The sequence below is a fragment of the Mastigoproctus giganteus genome, chromosome 2, assembly GCF_048544385.1.
Source record: "Mastigoproctus giganteus isolate SK-2022 chromosome 2, ASM4854438v1, whole genome shotgun sequence".
In the NCBI taxonomy this organism is placed as follows: domain Eukaryota; kingdom Metazoa; phylum Arthropoda; class Arachnida; order Uropygi; family Thelyphonidae; genus Mastigoproctus; species Mastigoproctus giganteus.
Window position 1 is genome coordinate 61,799,052 of NC_143576.1, and position 26,943 is coordinate 61,825,994.

At 36.2% G+C, this 26,943-nt stretch overlaps 1 protein-coding gene across 1 annotated transcript in view; it reads right to left on the reverse strand.

The window, feature by feature from the left end:
* Window positions 1–26,943, reverse strand: part of tup (LIM1_Isl and LIM2_Isl domain-containing protein tup) — a 182,517-nt gene that overhangs the window by 118,871 nt on the left and 36,703 nt on the right. Inside the window, exon 4 of the mRNA XM_090389947.1 lies at window positions 20,741–20,930. Within this exon, the coding sequence (XP_090246073.1) occupies window positions 20,741–20,930 (190 nt within the window). The remainder of the gene's footprint in view (window positions 1–20,740; window positions 20,931–26,943) is intronic.

The following is a 26,943-nucleotide window of genomic DNA, read 5'->3' on the forward strand; positions in this document are numbered from 1 at the left end:
ATATAACGATTTTATTGAAAATTATATTGAAACGATAGGTTCAGAAAACAAATTTTTGAAATTAATTATGCTAATTGCTTTCCTGAAGTGATATTTCAGGTAAGCGATAGGGAAATTATTATTAATCAACTTGCCGTACAACGCTGTTAAGCCTGTTGAACAATTTTTATTACTATTGCAGATATAAGCAATCCTTAAACATTGCGATAAAATTATATTAGCATGCACTAATTTTGATACATTTGATTTCCAGTTTGTAAGGCTGACTACGTTAAAATTAAATGCATCTCTTTTATTATATACGTTTTTTCTTAATTAAAAAAAAAAAAAAATTTCTATAGACATTGTGGGTGTATTGCATGATTGCTTGCAACTGCATTAACCCATAAATATTAGTTCTTGTCTTTTAACTTTCTTGCTTTCCTTTTATCACTAATATAACTATTAAAATATATATATATATATATATATATATATATATAGAATATCATTAGAAAAAGTAAATCAATCCAATAATAAGAATACCATCAAGGACTTAAGAAAACGCAAAAAAAAAAAAAAAAAAAAAATTATTATTATCGCTTTTTACCGACAATCTAGATGACTTCAACTGGGCCCAACCACCCAGAATGAAGGCAAAAAACGACAAGAAGTTTTCTGTTTCTGTGATGATCAATATATGCTAAGTAATTTAAATCTAAACCAAATATAAACCAGTATAGGCTGAATATAAATCGAATATAAATAAATCGAATGAAGATAATTAATTAAGAAAATTTTTTTTTTTTTGAAATATTAGAATCAAAGGTTTTGAAATATTAGAATCAAAGGTAAGAAATATAAGTAAAATATAAATGTAAGCATATGTTAATCATCGTTGACCCGACAGAGAACGTAATTTAAGGATTAAAACAAGATTAAATATATAATACATACTACATTTGACCGTATCTAGGACATAATGCAATAGTCGTCAAAATAATATGTGGTGCCCCCTATGTGATGGATACGGTAAAAATAAATAAATAATTAAATTAAATTAACGCAAAGAGAAACATGCAGATAGTAAGAAGAAAAACTAAAGGAGTAGGAAAAATAGAACCTGAACTCCACAAAGGCGAAAAATAGTGGTATAGATAAGAAATAGTTTCTCCTACGTCCTCGGATTGCCCTAATAATTTCGGAGAAATAAAAATAAAGAGTGTAGGACAGCTTAAAGGCATTACAAGATATAAGTTGTGGCTCGGGTATGCCCGGGATCGCAAACCCGTTCCTATAGTAGGACCCTGAGCTGAATTTGCATGTTATCTCAGCGTGAATTTAAGTAAATTAAATGAATTTAACTATATGTATTAAAAAAAAAAAAAAAAAAAAAAAATGATACACTGTAATTTGCAAGCCGGTGGGTACAAGTTTTCTACGCCGTAAGACACCAAGAATGCAAAGTGTATCCTATTTACATATATACATGGCACTAAATATAACGATTTTATTGAAAATCGTTATTGCTATTCTTTAGGTTCTATCATATATATATATATATATATATATATATTCAACGAGAGAGAGAGAGAGAGAGAGGAACAATACCTCAATTCCATGCAACTTCAGAAAATAAACTACTTTTACAGTTATTAACCGATTTGCCCTAAGATTTTCAGATGGTATTTAACTCTAAACTTCAAACTGTTCTCAATAAGGGAGAAGGATTACTGTTAAAAATAATTCAGTGACGAATTCGTGTACGCCGGGATACTGTTTTCCCCTAATCCAAGGGTATCTAACTAGGTAGATGGCGTTGGATTAGGAGAAAACGCTGCTCAATGTATTGCGTTTTATTTTCATTAGTTTATTTATTATTTTTTTTATGATAACCTACATAACGTACGGTTGCAAGCATTGGAAATTATTACAATATTCTTCCCCCAAATAGTTTAAAAGCTAAAGTATATGAAATCTTATAATGTAATAATTATATACTGGTTGTTGTTCTGAAACCTTCTGGCGATCTCCTTTTGAAGCAGATGAAATCAGCCACAATCTCGAGAGCGGAACTATATTTGAATCTTCGCATAACTCCGTGAAAACATCTCATTGTAACAGATAACATCATAATCCTGATCCAGCACATAACATATCAGCATGATGCCCCGGAAATTAACAGTTCTCGTGCTCCAGATGGAAAAAAAAACAGCAATTCTGCGTCCATCAACTATCGGTGCAAACTACAAAATCTTGGTTCTGTTTCATGCATGTTTCCCTCCAATACCATCAACGTCTAAAAAGTTCACATCGATCTCCGTACGTTGTGAGTGGACAGAAATTATAGAACACAAAACTATGCAGAAACTTTTGCTTTAACGTAATACTAATACTTTTTGGGATTAAAGACTGTCCCTACATCTATCGTCTCCTGATTGTGGACTCATGCACAGATGACTATACCTGATGAAGCAATATAACTTGTTCTAACGGCACTGCAAGTTGTAATGTCTGTTTATCTCAAACTGCACGTCGCAATTGTGAATTAAGTTCTTGTCTATTATTGTTATGTGTTCTTCTAGCAGTCATGTTTTGTATATGTACAAAAGTGGACAAAATAATGGAAACACCTGATATGAAAGTAGCAGTTTTTGTAATGGCTATTAGGACGTATTTTGAACGATTTATTTTTTTTTTTTGTTTGTTTGTTTCTTGCAAATGGTACTGTAAAGGAAATACGATAAAGACATACTTATTTAGAGGTGATATAAAAAGGTACATGAAGAACATGAACATCCTGTCTGAATTCCAAAGCGGCCAAACTGCTTGTGCACGTTTAGGAAGGGATCGGGACTAAAGCTGCTGATTTGTTTAATGTATCCAGAGCAACTGTATTGAAAGGTGTAAGGTGTAAGGTGTATTTAGTGTCAGACGGCACCAGGGGTTTCCCCCATCTCCGTGTTGCTTTCATTGTGGGTGTACCAGTTCACTGGGAAATGCCAGAGATTTAAAAGTGTGTGGGCTTTGTATCTGTGTGATGTCGTGTACCGTTGTTCATCTGGTCGTTTAGCCGCTGGACCCCTGCTGAGGCCCAACGTTGCCCCACCTTCGCCCCGTGGAGGCAGACCAGGAACCCAGTAGTTTTAGTTTCACTCTGGCAGGTCCTGCCACCTAATTTCCTGAGATTTCAGAGGCTAGGACCTTAAAATCTTAAAGTGACGTCTGCATTCATCAAGTATGGAAAAACAAAATCTGATAGGACGAATTTTAGTAGAAAATTGAAGCTGGCTGAAAGAGCCGCCGGGCACTGAAAAAGATAAAAAAAAAAAAAAACTACTGCCTCAAAAATAAATTCAGAATTTAATGTAAATCTCAGCAATCCAGTTTCTAGCAGAACAGTTCAGTAAGAACTCCATAAAGCTGAAATTTATGGTAGAGCCGCTATTGCCAAGCCATTCGTTACTGATGGTAATGCTAGAAATAGAATTCAATGGGAAGGATCAACAATGGTTTGGGCAGCACTGTATTGCTATTCTTTAGGTTCTATCATCTCCCCTGAACGGGCGAATCACGACTACTGATTACCTTGATATTCTGAGTGACCTGGTTCAAATTCCAATGGTGCAAAAATTGTTTTCTACGTTTCAGGATAATGTTCCAACACATACAGCCATATGTGTCTAATCTTGGTTTATGGAGAATGAAACTGGGGCTAAGCAACTCCCATGGCCAGCACACTCACCAGACTTAAACGTTATTGAGCTACTTTGGACGTATTTGAAGTGGAAAGTAAGAAGCACATTCGCTCAATCTTCATCACTCAAGGAGTTTGAAACGTTCGTCCATGAAGAATTGTTCAATATTCCTCTTAAGACTATTTCGGGGTTTATTTGAATCTATTCCAATACAGGCTGTTTTAAAAGCAAAGTGACCCAACATCAAAATAGTGCATATTTGTAAATGTGTTTCCATTATTTTGTTCACCCCTGTATGTAGTATATAAACTATTTTTGTCTGTTTAACGTTTGTTTGTATACTAATATGCACCTGACTAGCACTGCGCTGTTTTGAGATGAGATCATGGTCTCAAATTGAATTAGCAATATTAATTCTTGCACTTGTACCCAAGCTTGAGTTAACTGCAATTATCAACACACTCTACGATACAAAAGATAAAAATTATTTGATAAAAAAAAAAAAAAAACTAATCTTCTTATTGTGGAGTGAACGTGTTGGTTGCTCTAAACAGAAATAACCAGAAAAAAAGAAAAAAGACTTCCTTAAGGTCATGACTAAAGAATAGCAAGCTTAGTTTCCTTCTTCGTTTGAAACTACCTGTGTTTTCGAGCTTTTAATTTATTAAATATCACGATCCCCAGCAGGGAAAGTTTCGAGCGACTATCCTAAATCACATAATGAAATTTATCACTGCAAGAGTGGCATGCTTGACATGGAAAGCAGAGACGAGAATTTCTACATTCTTAATGCAGTATTTGAGTATGGATATTATATATATACATATATATATATTTGCATTTCTATTAAAGTTAATCTTCGGATACGATTGCACTGCGTAAATGGATGAACGCAGTTTAATTAAGTTTCCAACAGCTAAGTTCACTATTCACAATAACAAGAAATTCAAATTCCTTATCAATACCCACCCCCAATCCTAAAAAAATATCAGTGCAGTAAGGATACGTACACTTTAATAATTCTGATGCATACTAATAGAATTTATCAGAGCCAACAAGTTCCAGTTCTTCAGCGATATAATGTCAACAAGTTCCTCAATTTATTTAGCGTTATTGAAATAGTAGATTACAGGTGGGACCCGATAGCGTCATTTGGAGAGCAAAGGTTAAATGTGCATTTGCACGATCTTTGCTATCAAAGGATGTTGCAAATGATGCCACATCGGAATTCAGAGATGTAACAGTTTCTTAATTCAAGAAAAAATGATAAACAAGCGAAATGCAATAAAAGAGTGAGTTATGAATGCTTGACACATCTTTGGAGATTCGTCCGTAGAGGAATCTCCAAAGATGTCAGCTCTCCAACAACCATTTCTTTAATTAATGTGACTGGAGATTGTATAAGTGAGTTTTCGCAAGGGTGGGGGGAAGCTCGGGAAATAATGAAGTGACGAGTATATATTTATGGGTTGGGATAAGCCTATTTTAGGGTGCAGTGACTGCCAAGGTGGACAATAAAAAGTCGCCATTCCTTTTCTGAATGGAGGAGGAGAAGAACAGCCATTTAAGCTTAATAGCTTCGTCTTTCTTAGTATCTCAATACTTAATTCAAAAAAAGTAAATATATTTTTTTGTTTTTAACAAATCGGTCATTTTAATTGCCCAGTACTTTACTTAATGAAATATGTTTTATTTGAGGAAAAGAATTATTGATATATTTTTTGTTTTGAGAGTCACAAGGTATTAATGCAACGAAAGATTGATTGCCCACTCTAGAACAGAGTAATATTTTAAGCGATGCAATTACACTAATTATCACTACGTCGATTCTTTAATAGATGTTCCTATATATTATCATGTTCAGATATCGCGCTGGATGTTTCTAATCCTAATTAGAGACGTCTAACGTACATCTCTAAAAACTGCCAAATAGCATCGCACGTAATGGTTCCGAAAATATCAGCACACAGCGAGATCGCTGCAGCCAGTTTTTTTTCTTCTTTTTCTTTTAATGAAATGAAATATTCCTAATCTTATTTTCATATTACCTGGATTTTGTTATGCCGCTTAAACTTTCTAAATGATCACCGATATAAAAGTTGACACGAATTATTCTTCTATTTTAAAATCACAAGTGATGAAAAATTCGATATTGTTTTTCTCTTGAGTGCCATCATCTTGAAAAATTCCTCATTCTCATTAATTTCGGATATAAAGTAGTTACAAAGTAACGGAAAGAGCTATAGATTAATGTTATTAGTCTGGCCCAGAACTTGGTATCTTGTATCAAGAAAATCAACTCGGTATGATGGAGTAGAATGCTCTTCAACAAATGTGCCAAGAATTGTGCGGGCTGCTGCCTTTACAGATGCTTATCACAAAGATGTTTTCCTTTTACAATAACTTGTTCAATCTCAGGAGTACGTGGAAAGTTATACGAGGTTGTTTTGTTAGCACAGTTAGCCAAGTTGATGATGGACCACGTATTAAATGTTTACTATTGCTGTATTGATAAGCATTTGCTAACAAGGCGATAGGTATCAATGGACTTTTCTGTCCAGTTTTAAAATTCATTTTCCCTATGACTCACAGTGATCACGTACAGACTTTTTCTTGTTCTTGGGAGATTGTGGTGCACTGGAGGGAGGAAGAGAGAAAAATGGACTATTCCCTTCGTCAGTGCAGACGCGTTTAAAGAATTCCTGCATTCTTCGACCAGAGCTTCTGGTCTAAGTGGAGAAACCACTTCACTGTCATGGAGATACATATGCAGAAGAATCCAAAGAGAAGGGGGCAGGAATAGAAATGAAAATAAATGTATACAAAATGCAAATAAGAAAAATACAATGCCTAGAAATACGCAAGCCAGTCTAAATTTGGATCAAGAAACCTATATTTCCCATTTTTTAAACAACGCTCGTATTTTCGAAAATATTATAATTTAGTGTTTATTCTCGATTTTTAAACATGGGCATATCTCTGCCTCAAAAGATTTTTTCTAACTCAGTTTTTCCTCTGAAACTCTAGCTTAAATTTAACAGTTGGGGGGGGGGGGTCATCTTAAAGAATGTTCATTATTCCCAAAGAAGCAGTGGCATATAATATTACTGTCTTTCAACTATTCAGATTTAATTTTTATTCCTAATCATTAAGAATCTTGAACTTCCTAAGTACAATGTAATGGAATTCTTGAACTAATTCCTGTTGTAAATAGTTAAGTTTGTTTCTGGTGCAAGGTCACATCCCATCACGGTATGTTTAAGAAGTAAACAAATACACACAGTTATTCAATAGCTGGCGCAAGATATAAATGTCGTTAGCGTGAAATTTTTATGTGTACGTGTTTGATATATAGTTGGAAACTGGGTCTTTATCAAGCAACGAGACCTGACCTTTTGTGTTCGGCGCATTTTGATGGTCGATCTCAAAATAAAGTATCCCTAAGGTCAAGGGACTGGCGTTGTTTATTTATATTCTCTCCCCTCTCACACAAGCGCGAAACCGTAGATTTTGGGAACAGCCTAAACCAAGGTTTCCATTTCATCACACAAAAAAAAAAACAACCATGATTCTCTATGCCCAATGGAGATCATAGTTTTCCGTGAATAAAATCTGAAGAACGTCCAGAAAATCTGAAGTTTTTATGAAACCTTTTAAATCAGAAATAAAAATAAGAGGGAAAAATCATGTTCCATAATGAAGTTTTACAAAAGGATTATCTGGAAGACCTTTGTATATTATTCTAAGCTTATAAACTGAGATTTGCATTAGTTATGTTGGATGAGTGTGGGAATATCCACCTTAACGGTATTGATCATTTATGAAAAGGGTGCACGTGATGTTATTAATGCATTTATACTTTTCCTGGATATCAAGCTTTTTAAACGTTCGATATTGTATTTACTTTGCGAAGGAAAGAGGACATGCTAAAGATTTAGTTTGGCGTTTGCTTAAGCAATTTGAAGAATAACTTTCTCAACCAGCGGAAAGATCATACTGAATGCGCATCCATATGCAACTTGACAGCCATCCAAGAGACTTCTCCCTAAAGTTTCCAGCTTTCATGTGCATAACAGCTGAATAATAAATACAGTGATATAAAATCAAAACATTCAGAATTGTCAATATTTTGACATGAGATTTACTTCAACCTAAGATGACATCGGAAAAAAGAGTAGAGTATTTTATTGTTGCTAATGGCCTTTTACACGAAAATTTCTGACTATCCTGTTTATAATCCAGTACGGTCAGTGGAGTTTATAATTAATCATTTCGACAATTAATAACATCGTTAACTGTATTTAGTAGTCGGGTGGGATTGAACCACGATCCAAAAGTAACTCTTAATTAAGAAGAGCTTTACAAATTATTGCTCCAATTCTCCCTTAATGAAAATTAGGATGACTTTCCCTATATAAATCTAACTAAAAAAATATTTGCTCTCCAAATATTTTGGAAAGGTCAGGGTTCCAGTCCCGTCTGTGATTGGCGGAGTTTTTATATCTCTTCAGTCGTGAATGTAGTTAGCCGATCTCAGGCTGAGATTGCAGGATATTTCAGCTAGTGAATTTGCTAATCGCTTTGTGAAAGAACGTTCCGTATTCGGATTGGTCACCGAATATGAGAAAAGGAAAGGGTGCGGGTGTAGGGAAAAACTACGAAAGGAAGTGACTCGTTCACCCATCCCACAGTTGCGGTTGTGTGGTAATCTTCTCATTTGATATAAATTTTAGTTTTATAACACTGGCCAATATCTAAATGTTTCTGTAACAAAATTAAAGACAGGAATATGACACTTAAAATGGATTATTAGCTTTAGTTTCGATAATACTATACATGGCACTTTCAGCGCGTTGGTTTTTTTCCCTTGATTTTTGGGGAAATTTGGCATCGGGAGAAGTTGTATGGCAACACTGTAGCCATTGGTGCTAAGTCACACTATTTCTTGTCTAGATGGGTTGGTCAGTTCGAGCCAGACTACACTTCTCAGAGCTACACTTGTTTCTGACTGATCAAAATATTAAAATTTAGCATGCCACGAAAGTGCGTAAATTTTTGTTATGTTTGTGTTGAAGTGACATTTGCATCACTGAAGCGTGCCATTGCTCCGATAATGAAAAAAAAAATAAATAAATAAAAAGCACAACTGTTATTTTGGCTGTAAGGTTTGGGGACCAAGACAAAAGCCGGCGCCTCATGTTTGCTGCAATACTTGTGCTTCTAATCTCCGCAGCTGGTAAAATCATAAAGGCCGCTCAATGCCTTTCCCCGTGCATATGATATGGAGAGAGCCTTCAGATCACATAATGTACTTATTTTTGTATGATATCACCTCTTCAGTAGGGGATTTCCAAGAAGAAATAAATGGACCTTAAGCTAACCGAATAAACCATCTGCTATTCTCCTATGGAGGAGGACTTCACGTTCGTGAGCCACTAGCTGAATACGTTTTAGAATCTGATGAAGGGTCAGGTGACGGTTGAGATGAATCACCTGAACCCTTCAGATCAACAGATCCTGATTGTATTTCCGATTTCCCCTCTGCAGAGCCACACAAAAATTACGAAAAATGAATTAAGTGATCTTATCAGAGATCCTGATTTACCAAAAAATATGGCAGAACTTTTAGGCTCAAGAGTGCAACAGCGGAACATCCTTCAAGATAATGTTAGTATCTGAATACCGGTGCGGCAAAAATGATTTAATCCAGTTTTTATGAAAAATGCCCTTATTGCCTGCTGAGATGTTAATATTGACCACAACCATCAAGACTGGAGACTCTTCATAGATTCTTCTAAATTGAATTTAAAAGCTGTACATAATGGCAATATACTACCATCAATTCCAATAGGCCATGCAGTTCATATGCAAGAATCATCGATAATATCAAGCTTCTTATGAATCCATCAACTACAAAGAGTACCAATCGCAGCTTTGCAGTGACATAAAAGTTATTGTCATCTTGTTAGAAATGCAGCAGGGGAACAGGATTTTGCATTTTCTTTGCAAATGGGACAGTAGAGCGCGGTCTTCTCATTGCAAAAGAAAATTACTGGCCTTCAAGACAATCATTCGATCCATGGACAAAAGAAAAAAAAATGTCTATTACAGTTTACTAGCAAAATCCTGTTATCTCCCCTACACACAAAAATGGGACTTATGACAATTTGTTAAGGCCACGGATCAAGATGGCTCAGCTTTCAAATACCTCAAGGAAAAAAAAAAAATCCAAGACTTAATGATGGAAGGCGTGTTCAATGACAAACAGATACGGGCCTTCAAGAACGAACACTTTGGCCAGATCTTCCATGGTGATGAGAAAGCGACCTGGGATGCTTTCCAACTTGTAGCAACAAACTTTCTGGGAAACAACAAAGCGTAAACAGCTTGTGAGAAACCTTCTGTCATCAGGCGATAAATTAGGCTGTAACTTGTCATTAAAAATACACTTTCTTCACTCCATTTAGATTTTTTTCCTGACAACTATATATATATAGTATATATATAGTTGTCAGGGAAATAAGTGATGAGCATGGCGAGAGATCCCATCAGGACATCTCGGCGATGAAGACGCGATACCAAGGCAAATGGAACTCTGCAATGCCAGCTGACTATTGCTGGACTGCGATAAGAGACGCCCCAGATGTCGGATACAAACGAGAGGAGAAGCTTAAAATGGGAATCGAGCGATTTTATGTATTTTGCTGATCAATGTCTTTTATTATTTTTTTTTTTCAATAACTAAAAGTATCAGTTATTATTTAAACTTTTGTAAAGTTTATTCATAACGTAACCTGTTTTTCAATATAAGATTTATTACAGTACAGTGGATGTTCTTTATCCCATTTTAGGCCTACGTAGCGTATTTTATAGAATACAAGACATAGCAGGTATTTTCAAAACTTGAGCAAAATAATTTTTTAATGCTCATTTCCCAACTCCGCACATGCAAAACAATACAAAAAAAATAATAAATATTGAAGAAACAAAAAAAAAAAAAAAAATTGAAATTTTGTTGATCGGTGTAATGCATCCACGAATTTAATATCTTTCTGTCTAAGAAGTACTTGATAGCCATTTAAATCTATTTCTATCAAAAACAAAAAAACAAAAAAGCATATTAGACTTAATTACGTCTATATAATAAGTACAGAGGAACCAATTCGTAGATAAATAAATATAAAAATGTACTCGTAATAATGTATTATGTAATTATAACGTGTACTTATGTGGGTGCATAAGTATATATATATATATATATATATATATATATACACACACACACACACCCCGCTTATGAAAACTTCGACACATGGTCTTCTTAGCGCTGCCAGTATACCTCGCCAGTGAAAGGTCGGTCCATACGCACCAGCAGTCCTAGTCCAATAAGGGGGGCCAGCAAAACATGCCCCATATTAAGCAACCACCGCCATCTGCCTGGATAGGGGTACCGTTCATGATGGGTCCATGGACTCGTGTTGCTTGCGTAATCCTTTACAGTTTTGTAGGCGGGAGGTAGTTTGACTCGTTCAACACCATTTTTTGCACACCTCAACCACAGTGGGCTTTGAGCAAACAAATAGACGTGCCGTTTCCGATGCACGAGCCTCCACAACCATGCCCGTTTGAAATTCCGTGATAACTACTACTTTATCACTTTGAATTGCACGATCATATTCGATAACTCTGAAAATTAACAGAAATGCTATATATTGTAATTCCAACTTCCTCCAACAAGATGGTGGTACACAGATTGTCCAGTAGCCTAACAACCACTTTCGTTTGTAGCGTTAACATTCCGTGTCACAATTTTGCAATGGAGCAACAAACGAATATCAAATTTTAATTTTAAGTGGAAAAACCTGCAAGAGAAACGTATGAAATCTTAAATACTGTTTATGGTGATGAAACGTTAAGTCGTACCAGTGTGTTTCAATGGTATAAGCGGTTCAAAGAGGGACGCGAGAACGTTTGTGATGACCGAACAAGTGGGCTTCCGTCAACCTCTAGAAATGAGGACAGGATCGCAAAGTTCGGGGAATCGTAGAAAGAGATCGTCACCCTACAAATGATGGCTGAGTAGGATATGAATAAAGAGACGATTCGTTAAATTCTGCATGAAGACGTAGGGAAAAGGAAGGACTGTGCAAAATTTGTGCCGCACAGCCTCACAGAAGCTTCGAAGAGTGTCATGCGAAGACTTCATCCAGACATGTCAAGACAATCGTAATTCTCGACTGTATTTTCACGGGAGATGAGTACTGCGTGTTTCAATACGACCCAGAGACGAATCGTCAGAGCATGCAGTGGACTTCATAATCATCACCAAGATCCAAAAATTTCGTTTAGGAAGTCCATGTACATATTTTCGACAAACAGGATCTTATCAAATGGAATTTGTACTTGAAGGGTCCAAAGTCAATGTTGCGCTCTACATACAGATGCTTCAAAACACATTCCCGAGGAAATGACCTAGTTTTTAGGGCGTCCTCGCGGATTTTACCCTTGCGTCCAAGTCTTTTGTTTAAAAAAAAATTCTCATTATAAAATGAATTTTCATTAAATATTCTGGGCGTTGCACCTTCGGTCAATATAATCGAATGAAAAAAAAAAAAACAATGGACTGTATTATCCCCAAATTACGCAAGTGGACTGTATCATCATTTTGTCTAATTGAAAATCGATGATAGTAGAGTATTTGAACAATTTATGAATTTTACGGACTTTGTTTCTGACAAAAAGAAACGATAATTGGGAAAACTTATTAATCCATAGAAAGTGGGCTGAATATTTTAATCACGCAAGAGTTCCGAAGAATATTCCCAGCTTTTAAAAATTGCTCAATATACATTTTCTATTTTTACCCACAATGGGAACGTAGGGCTGTATTTTCATTAATCAGCAATCAATGGAGCAACATTCAGAAATAAAATTGAAACAAATACTGTGAATAGTGTTTTGTTGCTTACTTATAATTTAAAATGGATTGTAAAACATTTTATAAATTCTACCTTTGTAATTAAAACTTGCTGAAAACGATGGGCAGTAACGATAAATATGTATTGTAATTTTTTTAGGATTAAATATAATTTTTAAAATATCCTGTTTTTTCCTATTTTGCCCTAGTCTTTGAATTTTAGATCTGGTAACCCTAGCCAAGGACTGATCCTAAATTAACAAACAACACCTTCAAAGAACAACACGAAATATTCGTTTTTATAGTGCTGATGAGGAATATAGTTGAACAGCATCGCCACTGCTCGTCATCGTGATGGTTTACACCGGAGAAGTTCGAACAGAACAGTTCAATTAGGAATGAAAAGTCTGATCAGATTCATTTCGAAAGGCTATCGGACATAAATTAAGATTTATGTCCAAACAAAAAACACGAGACCATCTAATGGCACTATCCACACAGCGTCAGATGAGATTGTCAGTTACGATTCTGCAAAATTTAGCGACCGACCATGTTTATGTACCAATGTGTAATATAAGAGCTTAATCTTTAAAAAAAAAAAAAAAAACTGGTAATTGAATTGACAGATCCGAAGAAAAACCCCTCTACCAAAATAAAAAAAATAAGTTAAACTGTTCTGACTGTATAAAATCAGCTTAATTCTTTTAAAATGAGTACTTCAAGGATGTCAGTTTTATCAAGAAATCAAATATTAAAAGAATTTTGTTTGTTAAACTTTGAATACTTTTATATCCGGCCGTGTGCCTTTCTACTGTTCCTATTTTCAGTGCTTCCTTTCATCAATTGCCCAAGTAAACATATATTCATTCCATTGTGGTTGAGTCCTATACAGGTTCTATGTGAGATGTATATGTGTACAAGAAGGGGGAAAATACCGTTAACAATCGTTGGATTTCGCCGTTAAATCTCTTCCAAGAAAGCTACGGGAGGGGTAATTAATCCCCCTTTTGTTTGACTGTTACTTGGTTATCTGAACACCTGTTGTCACTGGCCTACATCTTCCCCTGCGGGATCCCTGCTATAATTAACTTCGTGACCCACTTCACTCCGGTAAGCCACTTCGGATTAGTGAAGGTCGATTAAAATTTCGAGCTCTGAAGAATGACACAGGAGGTGTAGGGGCGGGGAACTACATTTTTCAGGTGTTCGTCTTCACCCCATCATTCCTGTACTGGTTTAGGAGAAGGAGGGCAGCCAATAATATAAAGCGGATGATTTCCCAGGTTTTCAAAGAAGACAACAAACAAGACCTTTACTGAAAACAAAGCAGAGGATTTTTCTTGAACTTGCCTTCAAGCAAATGGGGTCTGACCGAAGTCTAAAACTAAGAAGTAACAATTTATTGACTTCAATAATGGGTCCAAGTTGGTCACATAAGTACTGAACATTAACGAACATAAGCACAATGACAAAATTGTGTAGTTTATTTTAAACAGATAAAAAACAGCAAACAAACATGCCTAGTTACAATAAACATACGTGAACTGGCCTACAAGAAATGATAGAAAAGATTGTGTTCATAAATATCTATTCAACATTTAATGAACGTCTTAATAGCCCAAGATTTTCGCTGTCTACTGCAACAGTTCTCAACCAGTGGTAAGAAAACTCTACATATAAAGACGTTTCAGAAATGTTGTTGGTTTGTGTGTAACACTGAGGTCATTCTTAGCGTTGATCTTAAAGGTGAGAAATCTGTGCTTTTATGGAAAGATTTCTTGCAGGAATTTTTTAGAGTGGAAAGATTTCTTGCAGTGCAGTTCACGACATTATACCCAATATCTTCTTCAGTTCAAGGGCACTGAAGAAGATATTAGTGCATCCCATTAGTGCGTAAACTCCACTCACTGACTGTGGATACTGTAAACTCCTGTTTGCAATTGTCGTGAATTAATATAAACAGAACATTTTAAATTACAAAAACAATAAATAAATCTTAAGATCTGAAATATTGGTTACATTCATTAACATAGCGTCCAGTGAGAAATGGGGGCCGAGGTACTCGGTCAAAATTTCAAATATAACTAAGCTCGAAATGGTTGAGAGACTTATCTACCTATTTAATGCTTCTGTAATTCGGGTGAAATTACAATTACAGAAGAATGCCCGTTACCTCGGGAAAACAATGTACTGAGGGGACTGTACTTACGGTCTATTTTTAAACTCCGAGTTTGAATTCCCTCAGAGCACAGAAACTTTAGTGGCTTTCACTAAGCTGATTTAGTCGGTCACAAGCATGGTTTTCCACCACTATTCTGTCTTGACAGCATAGCAACTACCTGATTTACCAACTGTCTGGTTTAGCTCCCATTGTCTGATGGATGGATTAATTCCTGCTACCGCAAACTTTCTTTTAGACAGAGTCGTTCATTACTGGAACAAGTTACCTCCGCAGTAGTTCAGGTTGAGAGTTAAGAAACTCTCAGCCTGAACTATCCAACTGAAGGTCAGTTGGAAAATTACCTACAAGAGGAGAGAAATTCATAAGTATTTTCTTATCTACTTTTGTTTTTCTGCCGGAGCAGCAAAATCCTGTGGCTTCCTTGCACCTATATATCTATACTAACTGCAAGAACTGCTGAAAGGTTTAATCTAATTAGTGGCTAAATTCATATCAGTTGGCAAAAGTCGCACTCCCTCCCGGAGAAATGATTTTTCATCCCACAAAACAGCTGGCTACTAAGCAAGGGCAATTTACAAACAAAAAACTAGTAATAGAACATAATATTGGTAATATATAAACGCAAAATCTATATTTAGGGAGAACAGTAAAAGGAGAAAAATAATTTTAAAAAGAATTCAATAAACAGCTACACCATACTGTATAATCTTTGAATCTGGAACCATACTGTATAATCTTTGAATTTTGGGGCTGATTTTGATGGACAGCGGGTTTGTATTTGTTGCATGTTTTTATATAACTAAGTTTATGAATTATTACTATTCGCTTTTATAATACTTATGGTATTACTGACCAGACTGCGAAATTCAAACCAGGAATTTATTATAATACGGCAGTGCAGTACAAGCGATTAAAATTTTGTTGTGCCCTTGAGATGACATAATTACTGAAATTTTTATTAAGTCGGGATAAGCGAATATAACTGAAATAACTAAGGAAAAAATAAGTTACAAAATGTCATAAACAGCTGCTCTCCATAAAGGATCTGAATTTTGAGGGTAGTGTAACTCCTTAAGCGTATAAATCCAGTTTTATTTTTCTTCGGAGTTATTTAAAAATATGGTTAACGATTATATTCATTGTCGAAATGAATAACTGTAAACTCTTGCGACCTAGAAATCGTGCCGAATACGAACAGAATTTTTTAGTCACTTCAGTTTATACAGCAATTCTGAAATTTAGGTCTCAGTAGCTACCTCTGACATGAAAAAATTCTACGCCGCAGAATACCGGCTAATTAAGTGAGCCAGTGCCAAACTCTATCTCAATCCCGGGATGATTACTACCACTGAAATGGCAGCTGCCCTGCTAGTCAGAAGGATGTCATTCTTAATGAAAGAACAATAGTATTCTACGCCAAAATGATAATTAGGAATGTTACTGTTTATACTCTGGCACGACCACCAGCGGAGTCAGTCTCCAATAAATCATAGACGTTAGTTATATTTGACAGTCATGCGAGCTTGAACCACGGTCCACTCAAGGAACGTGTACTAATGCACTCGCTTGACCACTCGGCCTAAAATCTCGGACACGTGCTCCTGCGGGATCCCACAACCTCTGTTTGGATCCTTTCCAGTGCTCGACACCTTAACTAAAATAGGTGCGACTTAATCCCGACTGCATAAATCAACTTGACCCAGCCCGCATCACAAAACCTTAGGATTTCCTGCACCCTTCCACTTCGGACAGTAAAGTATTTGTGGAACCATACTGTAGCTCTTCTGCGTCTGGTGCTCATCAGATGCAGAGAGCCCCTACGTGCCCCTACTCCAAGGGATTGTAAAAAGCTGTCCATATCCATCTTTGGTTTACTTCTATTTTAAGTTAGAAGCTAATGTAATTATTCCCACATGTTTTATTGTCCTATCAAAGTAATTGTTATTAATGCTTAATGAAATACAAAACTGTAGTTCGTATCGATGCTTATAAATGTCGCCATTTTAAGTGACAGAAAAGAAATTATATTTTAGTGTTTGTCTAATTTACAATGTGTTTAATTCAGCGGGCAATATTTACTGCACTGGATAAAACATTTGAATATTCCTACTTTTATTATTTTGCTAAGTTTCCTCAACGCACAGAAAAATTAATGGGACTCTTACCTAATAAATTTGAATGAACAATATTACAACCTTTCTAATCGTTTCATAGAGTACAGATGCCACAGATACTGTTAAATTTTATAAAAACATTAGATAATATTATTATGTCATTACAGATTATGTCTCTCAACTTCACCCCCCCATCTATTTTCTCCTCTACACCCAAATAGAATATTCCGCAATGTTGTACAATCTCCATGGCGTCATTAAAAATAAATTAACAATGCATTGTATCGTTTTTCATCCTTTGCACACGCTGGCATCATTAAATGCACCTCTTGCTTGTTTAAATCCTGTGAGCATAATCAATGATTATGCTCACAGGATTTTACATTTATAAGCATTTCTGTGGTTTTCTTAACCTCAGCAATCTGTCCCTTTTTGTTCTCGGTATAGGTTGCTGATGTCCGGATTCATTCTGTAGAACTACACCTGTTCTTTTCTTGTCTGACGCGTTGAGTAGGGATGAAGTTTTCTTAAAATCTTTTGCTAGTCTGTGGTGTGTTGTGATGGTTAGAATTCACTGTCAGTTCTACTACTGAGGTTGATGGTCCCAGTTAATGTTTCTTCTTGAAATTCAGCAAAAGCGAATTAATTCGAAATTGCAACAATATCTTGTTCAATGGATTTGATTTCGTTAATGTCTGTGTCTTTATTTAGACTTACGACAAATACAGTTTCTGGGATGCAATGTGAATGACAACCACACGGAAATACTCCTCTGGTCTGGATAGCGCATATACAATTCCCTATCGTAGCTCAAATTCAATCTTCTCTATTAATCCTCCAAATTATATACTGTACTTTGATTTCAGGAAAGCTTTTAACACTGTTGCACATGGACAACTACTGTACAAATTGGAGCAGAATGGTATTAAGGATAAGTTGCTACAATGGATAAAAGGCTGTTGAGTGGGAGAAGACAGAATGGTAATCAATGGATGCTGCTCTTCGTGGACTAATGTTATAAGTGGAGTCCCACAGGGTTCGGTGTTGCACCCACTGTTGTGTTGTGTATTTATCAATGATATTGATGAAGGTATATCAGGCTTAGTATCGAAGTTTGCAGATAATACAAAGGTTGGTAGGGTTGGGAATGACAGTAATGGCAGTGTGCTACTGCAACAGGATCTAGAAAATTTGGGTAGATGGGCTGAGAAGTAGCAACTGAAGTTTAACATTGACAAATGAAAAGTACCACATATGGGTATAAGTAATCCCAAAGGAACGTACGAACTGTATGGTACTACACTTAGGGTGGTAGAAAATGAAAAAGGCCTGGGAGTGATTGTGCAGTCACATATGAAGTTTTCTAAGCAATTGGTTATTGTCAATGATATATAGGAATTTTGCTGGCACGGAAGTAATTATCCCTTTGTATAAGGAAATGGTCAGGCCATGCCCTAAGTACTGCGTATAGGTCTGGAGCCTCATTTTAGAAAGGATGTAGATTTGCTTGAGCATGTACAGGGAAGAGCAATAAGATTGGTGAGGTGAAAGAAGGGGTCCTCTTACCAAGAAACGCTTTAATTCTGCAAATTGCAGCGGCTGGAGACTAGGCACCTGCGAGGTGATTTGATTGAAGTGTATAAGGCCTTGAATGGGTTGAGTAGGCTCAATTCTGATAGGATTCTTCCTCTTGCTCAGATTACGAATCTGAGGGGGCATAAATTCAAATTGAGGAAAGATGTTGTAGAATAGATGTGCGGTAATTTGTTTTTAGACAGCGGGTGGTTAATTTCTGGAACAAACTTCCATCTGTCGTTGTGGAAGTTGATAGGTTGAATAAATTTAAGGAGGAGTTGGACAAACTTTTAGGGAATGGATGTGTGATTTTTTTTTTTTTTTTTTTTTTTTTTTGATGCTATATAAGCTCATACGCTTGCTTTCTTGTATCACATGCCTCTATTACTACTACTACTACTGGTTTTTGATTTTTTCCTCTATTAGCCACAAATCACTTAGGTGAAAAAATCAGATTTAAAAAAAAAAAAAAATCAATTATATCCAGCTTTCTGTTCAATTAAATGAAGCTTTTACATAAAAAAGTATGAACGGCTATTATGAAAGCCATTCTTGCATACCTGGAGTATGCAAAGTGGTTAAAGGAGCAACATATTACACGCGTTTTAGTTGACCTTGGTTCGAGTTAACATGATCACTTAGCGTTGACATTCTTGTCGAACGACTAGGAAAGTAACCACCCAGCGGTAGGTACAGGCCTGACGTAGCCGAGTGGTCAAGAGCGGGACTGCATAGCACGCATGCCTTGGGTGGAACCGTGTTCAAACCCGTGACTACTAAATACGATAAATATTTGTATTGACGATTTATTGTAAAAACTCTACTGCCGGAGTATAAACAGAAAAATTTATTTTAGTTTTGCCACTTTTTTTTTTTTTTTTTTTTCCCAAATGGAAATACTGTATAATACAGAATGTAAAATATATTATTTCAAGCAAAAGTACAGTACGCTCTGTTGAAGTATTAATATCTAAACAGTAACACATTTTATTTTGTGTATCAGCTGCCGATAACTTTTTTTTTAAGAGCTCTTACTTTGAATACTTGACCACATTAATGAACGAATTTTTATTAATTTGCTATTTTTGGAAGGTCATATATACTGACTTCGGACATGAGAAGAGCAGATATATTTGCATAATCTCAAAAATGTTATCAGAAGTGCAACACGTTTCTGAAATTAATATTAAATTAAATCACTGTGAAATTATTACACGTTGGGCCTGCAGTGCATTTTCACCTGTAAGACGTATGTCGAAGTATTTTTGGTGACAACTTCCTCGTGGCTATGGGGGCTGAAATGCCGAACTTTAGCTTTTGCCAGGGTTCATTCTGAAGGATGTATCGAAGCTTGATCTGTTTCCTCATTGTTGGGTATCCGTTGATGAGAATATATTGGAATTCAGGCGAAGACAACTGTTTGCGATTTTGGTGAGCGTTACTTCAACCAGATGGGATCAGAGAAGATGAAGAACACGTCATCGTATTCAGTGGTTATTGAGCTGCAACCACGAACTCAAAAGCGTGTGCTACTGTATCCCCGCGTTAACCACTCTGCCAGACACTGTCTTCTGCTTTCGCAAATGGGAGTATGTAAATACTCTCATTTGCTCTCTATATTTAAACTAATCTTCGAAATGGCAATGCGTAGTCGCTTCAGTACAATAACCCATTTTAAGCCAAACAATTTTTAACATTGCAAAAATTATCACTATTGAAAATTTCGAGTTTGGAAACTGATGCTGCAATATCAGTTTCTCAGTAGTTAAATACCATTAAAGATGTTCTGGTAAAACATCACTTTTTTTTTAAATACTGAAATAAGTGTAACAAAATACTGTTTTCATAAAGATTGCTGCATACTTTCAAAGTTGCTGTTGTTATTCGATTTTTAGGAGCATTAGCAACTAAGGCCATCTTGCTCCGGAGATGTACGGTGGTCATTCCCTGACCTTTCCGCATCCTCCGTATTTAGTGGTCACGGGCTCGAACCCCTGTGTAATCAAGAAGCGTGTGCTATGCACTGCTGCTCCTGCCCACGCAGCTACGAAGGCGCCTATCCTTTCAAAGAAGGAAAAATAGTTTCCCAACTTTTCAAAAGCATTTTTCAGCTTCTGTTCAAAAAATTATCCTCTTTCGGGTTAGCGTTATTCATTACTGATATCCCTTTCAGGTAAAATGAATCTAGTCTAAAATATTTCCAAATTTAGAACAATTACTTTGTATAGAATTAAATTATATTAATATTGTTTAAAACTCGTCTTAAATGTCTTACCTGACATAATCTCTTTTGCAATAGGTCTTTCCTTCTCGAACGAAACACGTGCAAGTTTCATCCAGAAACTGGTGACAGTCTGCACACTTAAGACATGCCGCGTGCCACTCCAAATCCGGAGACACCCGGAGGATGTATTGGTCATGGATCTGAGATCCGCATCCAACGCACATGGAGATGCGCCGCTTTTCTGAAATAAAGAAGTAAGGTCAGGCACATCTCAACATGCTGTACACTTTGCACATTACATAAAATAATGTAAGTTGGTTAACAACACCGATTCTTGAATAGAAGTCTCATTTATTTCAAAAATACTGTCTAAACATTGTTGAATAGACAAAGGAAATCCGGGAAGGTCTCTTTAAAGATTCCAAACAAAGAATATATTTTATTATTAGTGTAAATATCAGTGTTTTCTGACACCTAACGGTAAAATGAATTCTCATATAACTCATTTATCAAGAATATTTACTCAAAATAAACATCTTCTATGTTTATACAGAATGTCATTGGTCATATTGCTCGTAAACATACCTGGTTGAAAAACACAAAACATATTTTCAGTCTAATTTCGATTTTAACCATAAATATTTCGAGTGACCTCAATTTATGACTTGATTTCTCATTGTCTTTAGAGCGAATAAGATGAACTTAGATGAGAAATTCAATTTTCGGACGTTCCCGAGAAACATGAATAACTATGAATATTTTTTTAAAGTTCTTAATGTATAGTGCCTGGCCACTTTATTGGACCCCAGTTGGCTTTTATCGCTGCTCACGATACGAAGCATGTAGTTATGGTTATTCAACACATGAATTGCATAAACATCTTGAAACCCAAGATAAATTTCCAAGTTAAGCAATTCCTTAAGTCCTTGAATCCAGTCCTCTGAAACAGCTTATTGGGTTGGTGCTTCTTGCTTGGAGAAGTCTGGATTCGAATCCAGGAACAGCCCAGACGACTTCTTAAATGTCTTTTCAATCGGGTTGTAGCCAGGCGGAAAGAATAGCCCTCCACCCCGTGACAACCTGAAAATCGGTCCATGAACGTACACTTGCAAAATACGACGAAGGCCAAGGGATCCGACGCACTTATGAGCAAAAGTAGTCTATTCACAAAATACCCTGACATCATCAACGGCTTAAATCTAGTACTGAAATCCATATAGAAGCGCGCGTCTAATCTGATGAGTATGATATATGTAAAAAGAACAAGACTGTATCTACACTCGTCTACAGTACTGCACTTTAACAATTGAGTACCAGAAGAAGAAGAGGAGAAAGGATAACACTCTAGTTGCAAAGAAGAAAGAAAGAAAAAATAAATAAAAATCAAGAGACTGTAGAATTACAGTTCTACTTCACATGTACTTTTATCACTACACCGGCTTGCTGAGGTACTGGAATACTTCGATCTAAGTTAATTACTTAGCAATAGCTGCGCTGGGCAGCTGTTTATAAGCTTCACCTAATTGACTGTCGCACGCAATAAGGCGGACTGTGTATACACAAATAGAGATGATTTTTTTCACATATTCCGTTACACGAACATGGATAACAGGGATTGTGGCTAATTGTTTACACAATATGTCACACAGCTATCACCGCTTTGCTCATCTCACGTCATAATATAGCTCCCCCACCCCCACCCGTTTCTCTCTGATATTATGGTTTAAATCAAGCAGAAGGGAAGAGTAGGTAAGAAAAATAAGAACAGACGCTAACGGCAAAATGAACTGCCTTTGTTGATCTACGAGTCCAGGTCAATGGCAGTGTTAAAGTAACTGGATCCGCGGATGTTATTTTCTAGACTTACTCCCCTTTTATATGCTGATAGAAGTGATGAGAGAAGTGTGATGCTGATGACAGCAATTAACAGCGCTTGTATGTCTGATGTTCTCAGACAGAACACGGTTTCCTTAGATAATGACATGGTTAAAGTTGCCGACAAAGGGACCGTATTAAGGCGTCATTAAAAAGGAAGGAGCAGGCAACATTCTATTGCAGATAAAATTTAAAATTTCGAAATTCCGTTTGCAACAGAATTTTAAATTTGATGATGTAAATACACAACTGCCTGAACGGATAAGGATCCACGCTGCAATCTGCTTTAACTAGATTCCAGCGTGGATCCTTCTACAACTGACGTATACAATTAATACGGACATTTCGGACTTTGAATTGGCAGGTCCAGTTTTTTGGCATTGATTACTAACTTTCCATTCCAATTATCTCCTGTTGGGGTCAGCCCCTCACTTTTGATAGCAATGTTCCTAATAATTTGATTTTTCTGATGCTTACCCACTACCAGATACAGAAGGAAATAAATCGCCAACAGGAAATGTTCAATCTGCTCATAGAACACTATGATGCTTCTAATACTATTTTTTTTAAAGACCAGATCTTCTAGATTAGCGTCAAATCGTGAAGAAAAAAAAAGTACATGCAAAAATAATATTCTAACAGTTTTAATATTGCCAACATGACAGAAAAATTAGAAAAACTTTCTGCATTAGTCATTAACAGATAATTAACGTACGGTACGTAAATACCAGTTGCCACAAGTTCCTTGGTGTTGGATAAATACTGTACCCAGCTTCTTCTTAGATGAACCAGTCTTGGAGGAGGGGGACAAGCTGTCTTTCCGATTTTCAGAAAGGTGCTATTATTGCGCCTTTATCAAGAGCCACAATTGTGAGAAAACAGAGAAATAACTGACGTAGCGAAAGTAACCATCTCAAATGACTTTGGGATAGTTGCATTGGAAATGCAGCCATAGTTTTAAGTTGGGAACGAAGATAAACATTCTCAAGATTTCCATGCACTCTGGCCACTTAATTCACCAGGGTTGAGACCAATTTAGAATGTCTGGGATATATTGGAAAGGACAGTTCGGCTTCGTAGTTCTCTACCGACCACAATACAGGATCTGAGAAATATGCTGATGAAAGAATGGTCAGATATGAAAGTAGACTCCCTCAGACTTAGTGGAACCCACGGATTACCTTACTGGATTACCTTACTCTGCCACGGATTACCTTACTCTGCAACGCCTATACAGTGGACGGTAATTACATAGGAATACTAGAAAATGTTTTTTTTTTTTAAATTAAAAAAATAATAATAATAAATACAATTCAGAGCATCACATCGAAGTAATTGCTCTGATACTTATCACCCCACCTTTCAAAATAAAAAATCCCGGTTGCCGCTACTACATTTCGAATATCCCAAGCAATTTGAGTTTTGGGGACTGGCACTGATTAAATTAAAATCATACTAAAACGCTTTTTATCCTTTGTATTATTAATACTTTTTTTAATCCCCCAATCATTGTGGCTCCATTGTCGATTACACAATAATCAATAGATTGCACATTTCTGAATAAAAAATCCTGTCAAAGTAAGATACCCACAGAACTGGAACATTTCGATCATCGGAGTAATCTCATGAAATTAAATTTGAACCTCCTGCGATACTTAGTTCACAGAATCGGATAAATCATGTAGTCACTTTTATCCTGAAGACCAGTTATTTATTTCTCACTCGCCTCCAGATTCCTGATAAATCTATAAGAAACTTCGCCTCCTGCAGCATATTACAAGCAATACAATGCCATATAACAAAGTTCAGTTGGGCTTGTTTGTCCAATTCTCGGTAGATTCCATTTTAATTTTGGCCACAGTTCCTGCAAACTTGAAAACACCATCAGGAGAGTTATGTTGACCTAAGACGTTTACCGATCTGTCTGCATGTATATGTCTATACAGACCTCCGTTTGAAAGGGCTTCGTATATACTCCAAACACCTCCGGATTAACTTAACGACCATAGTCTCTCACTCACACACGCCCTATCTACTCTGTTCGGCCTTCACGCTCGACGTCCGCCACGGACCAAATGGCGTGACAACTGCGATCGGCGAGCGCATCTGCCGGTATTTGTCCACCGAGCCGAGCCGACACGTTTGAAATAAGCTTGATTTGTTGACCGAAGAATGGTCGTTTACCTGCAAATCATAAGAGAGAAAAGGACGCCGACATTGAGGTAAACTGTAAACACAGAGAAGGCTTTGCGAAGAGCGATGCTGTTAAATAAAAGAACTGAAGTTTTGCTTTTCCCTCTTACATTTTTAATACGTCAGAGTATGTGATGGCCAGTATAAAGACTACGCACAATTTACAAACTAATAACTCTTCATTTCAGAAGTCCCTTTTACCAAAGCCTGGAAATATCCACAATAACAAGCAGTTAGTGGTCTAATCGTAAGGGCGAAGTTAGCACTTCTCGAATTCAATTCTCCTACTAAACTATAAATACGTACTCCAAATTTTAAGCCAGTAAACGGCATTAATGGACTATTATATTATACAATACCGCCTATAGTCTCTGCCAATTATGTGAGGTTTTATGGAAAATTTCGATCTGGTTTGGCCCTTCCAGTCCAATCTGTTTTGATCCAACAAGCAATTGGGACTATACTCCGTCTGACAGATAGCGATGCCATTGACCAGCTACCTTTCTTCTGATCACCGATTCAGAATTAACTTGAAGAAGAAATCGAGTCTTTGGGGTCTGACCTAAAATAGCTTAGCCCTCGAGCAACGAAGTGCTGTCTAGAGTCTAAACAAAATCGTTTCTCCGCCACCACAATAATGAAATCTTTCTTGGGTGTTGCCAAAGTATTTCTTTGGCTTTCTTTCATAAAGATTACAATTCCCTATGTCAGAAGAGTGTATTTTACTTATTTCTTAGGAAATTATTTTAAATTTTGAACCATTATGGATTTTTTCCAGAGTACGGTTACTTATCTTTGCAACTATACGGTTTTGTACAGTACATAGTTGATTTTGAGCAAATCAGAATTTTTTTTTACATTTCTTAAACTTCGCTATTATGTAAAAACAAAGTTCTGTACACCAAAATTTTTCACAAATCTAAATAAAAATGATGTAGAGACGTATTGATCATCAGATCATTTAAATAACAATTAAAACCAAAACAGAAGAAACTGGTGTTTAAGAAGGTTGACACCATTAACGTAACAGGGATCAGAGCGGTTGAATTAAGTGGCAGAAAACTATTTCGCTTTTTATGTTGAATATTAATAAAAGAATATGTTCATTACCATAGTAATTATCCAGTAAAAGGAAACTAACCTGTGATTTTTTTTCCACATTGATCAAAGACTTTTTTTTATGACTATATTTAAAAGTAAACACACTTATCGAGCCATCAACCAGATAAACCGTGAGGTCTCTAGATACCGAGCGCCAAAATCTTTGATAACAAAATAAGAGCATACGAGCCCAGTTGAGCTGACACTGTTCTTTGAATTAAATAAAGGTGATAAAACCTTTCACGTTAGTCTGAAACTTTTCGAATATATCATTATCAAATGCAAGGACAATTTGAAGAAGCGCATTCATCCACTTCAGGGCAAGCTGGCTTTTTCCAAAAAGGAAATTACTTCTCGCATAGACCAGCATAGTTCCACGAATCAGACAAAGTGGTTAATAACTCTCGTGTATTTTTTTTATACGTGAATGTTTTAGAAATAATCTTTTACAAGAGTTCGGCTGGTACCTCAAGTTTGAAACTTAATGTTTGGACAAATCAAAATACACAAGGAGAATTATCCTGTCTTATCTTATCGCAGTTCTGAGCTGGCACCTTCATACTCCATCATTAGCCAATATTGTACCACTTTCAAATGCAGTATTTAAAAAGCACGGCTCATTTGCAATAATAAGATTAGGCAGTTACAATTAACAGATACTGAAAGATAGTTTGCATTGGATGTGGTCTCGTTTTATAGGAATGTCAACATCCCACACCGTTTGATGTACTAGCATTTACCTCATACAATGAAATAAATGCAGTCAAATTTAACAGATTGCAGGGAGTCAAAAATAAACAATCAGATTATATGATTAGTCCATCGCTCAATACAGAAAACTTGGAAGTTCCATGGAAAAATCAACAGGCAGTTAGATTTCCTTTGATGTTCAAATACAAACAGTTTTGGTTTTTAAAGATGTGGTTAAACAATGCTACTCATGCACAGTGAAAATGTTAGAATTTCTGTATGAATGCAGCTAAGATAAACAGTCTTTTACTTACTGTAAAGACCTATTCTTTCTGAGACATGGTATCGATGTTCAATGTTTATTTAAACACATTAAAAAAAAAAAAAAAAACAGG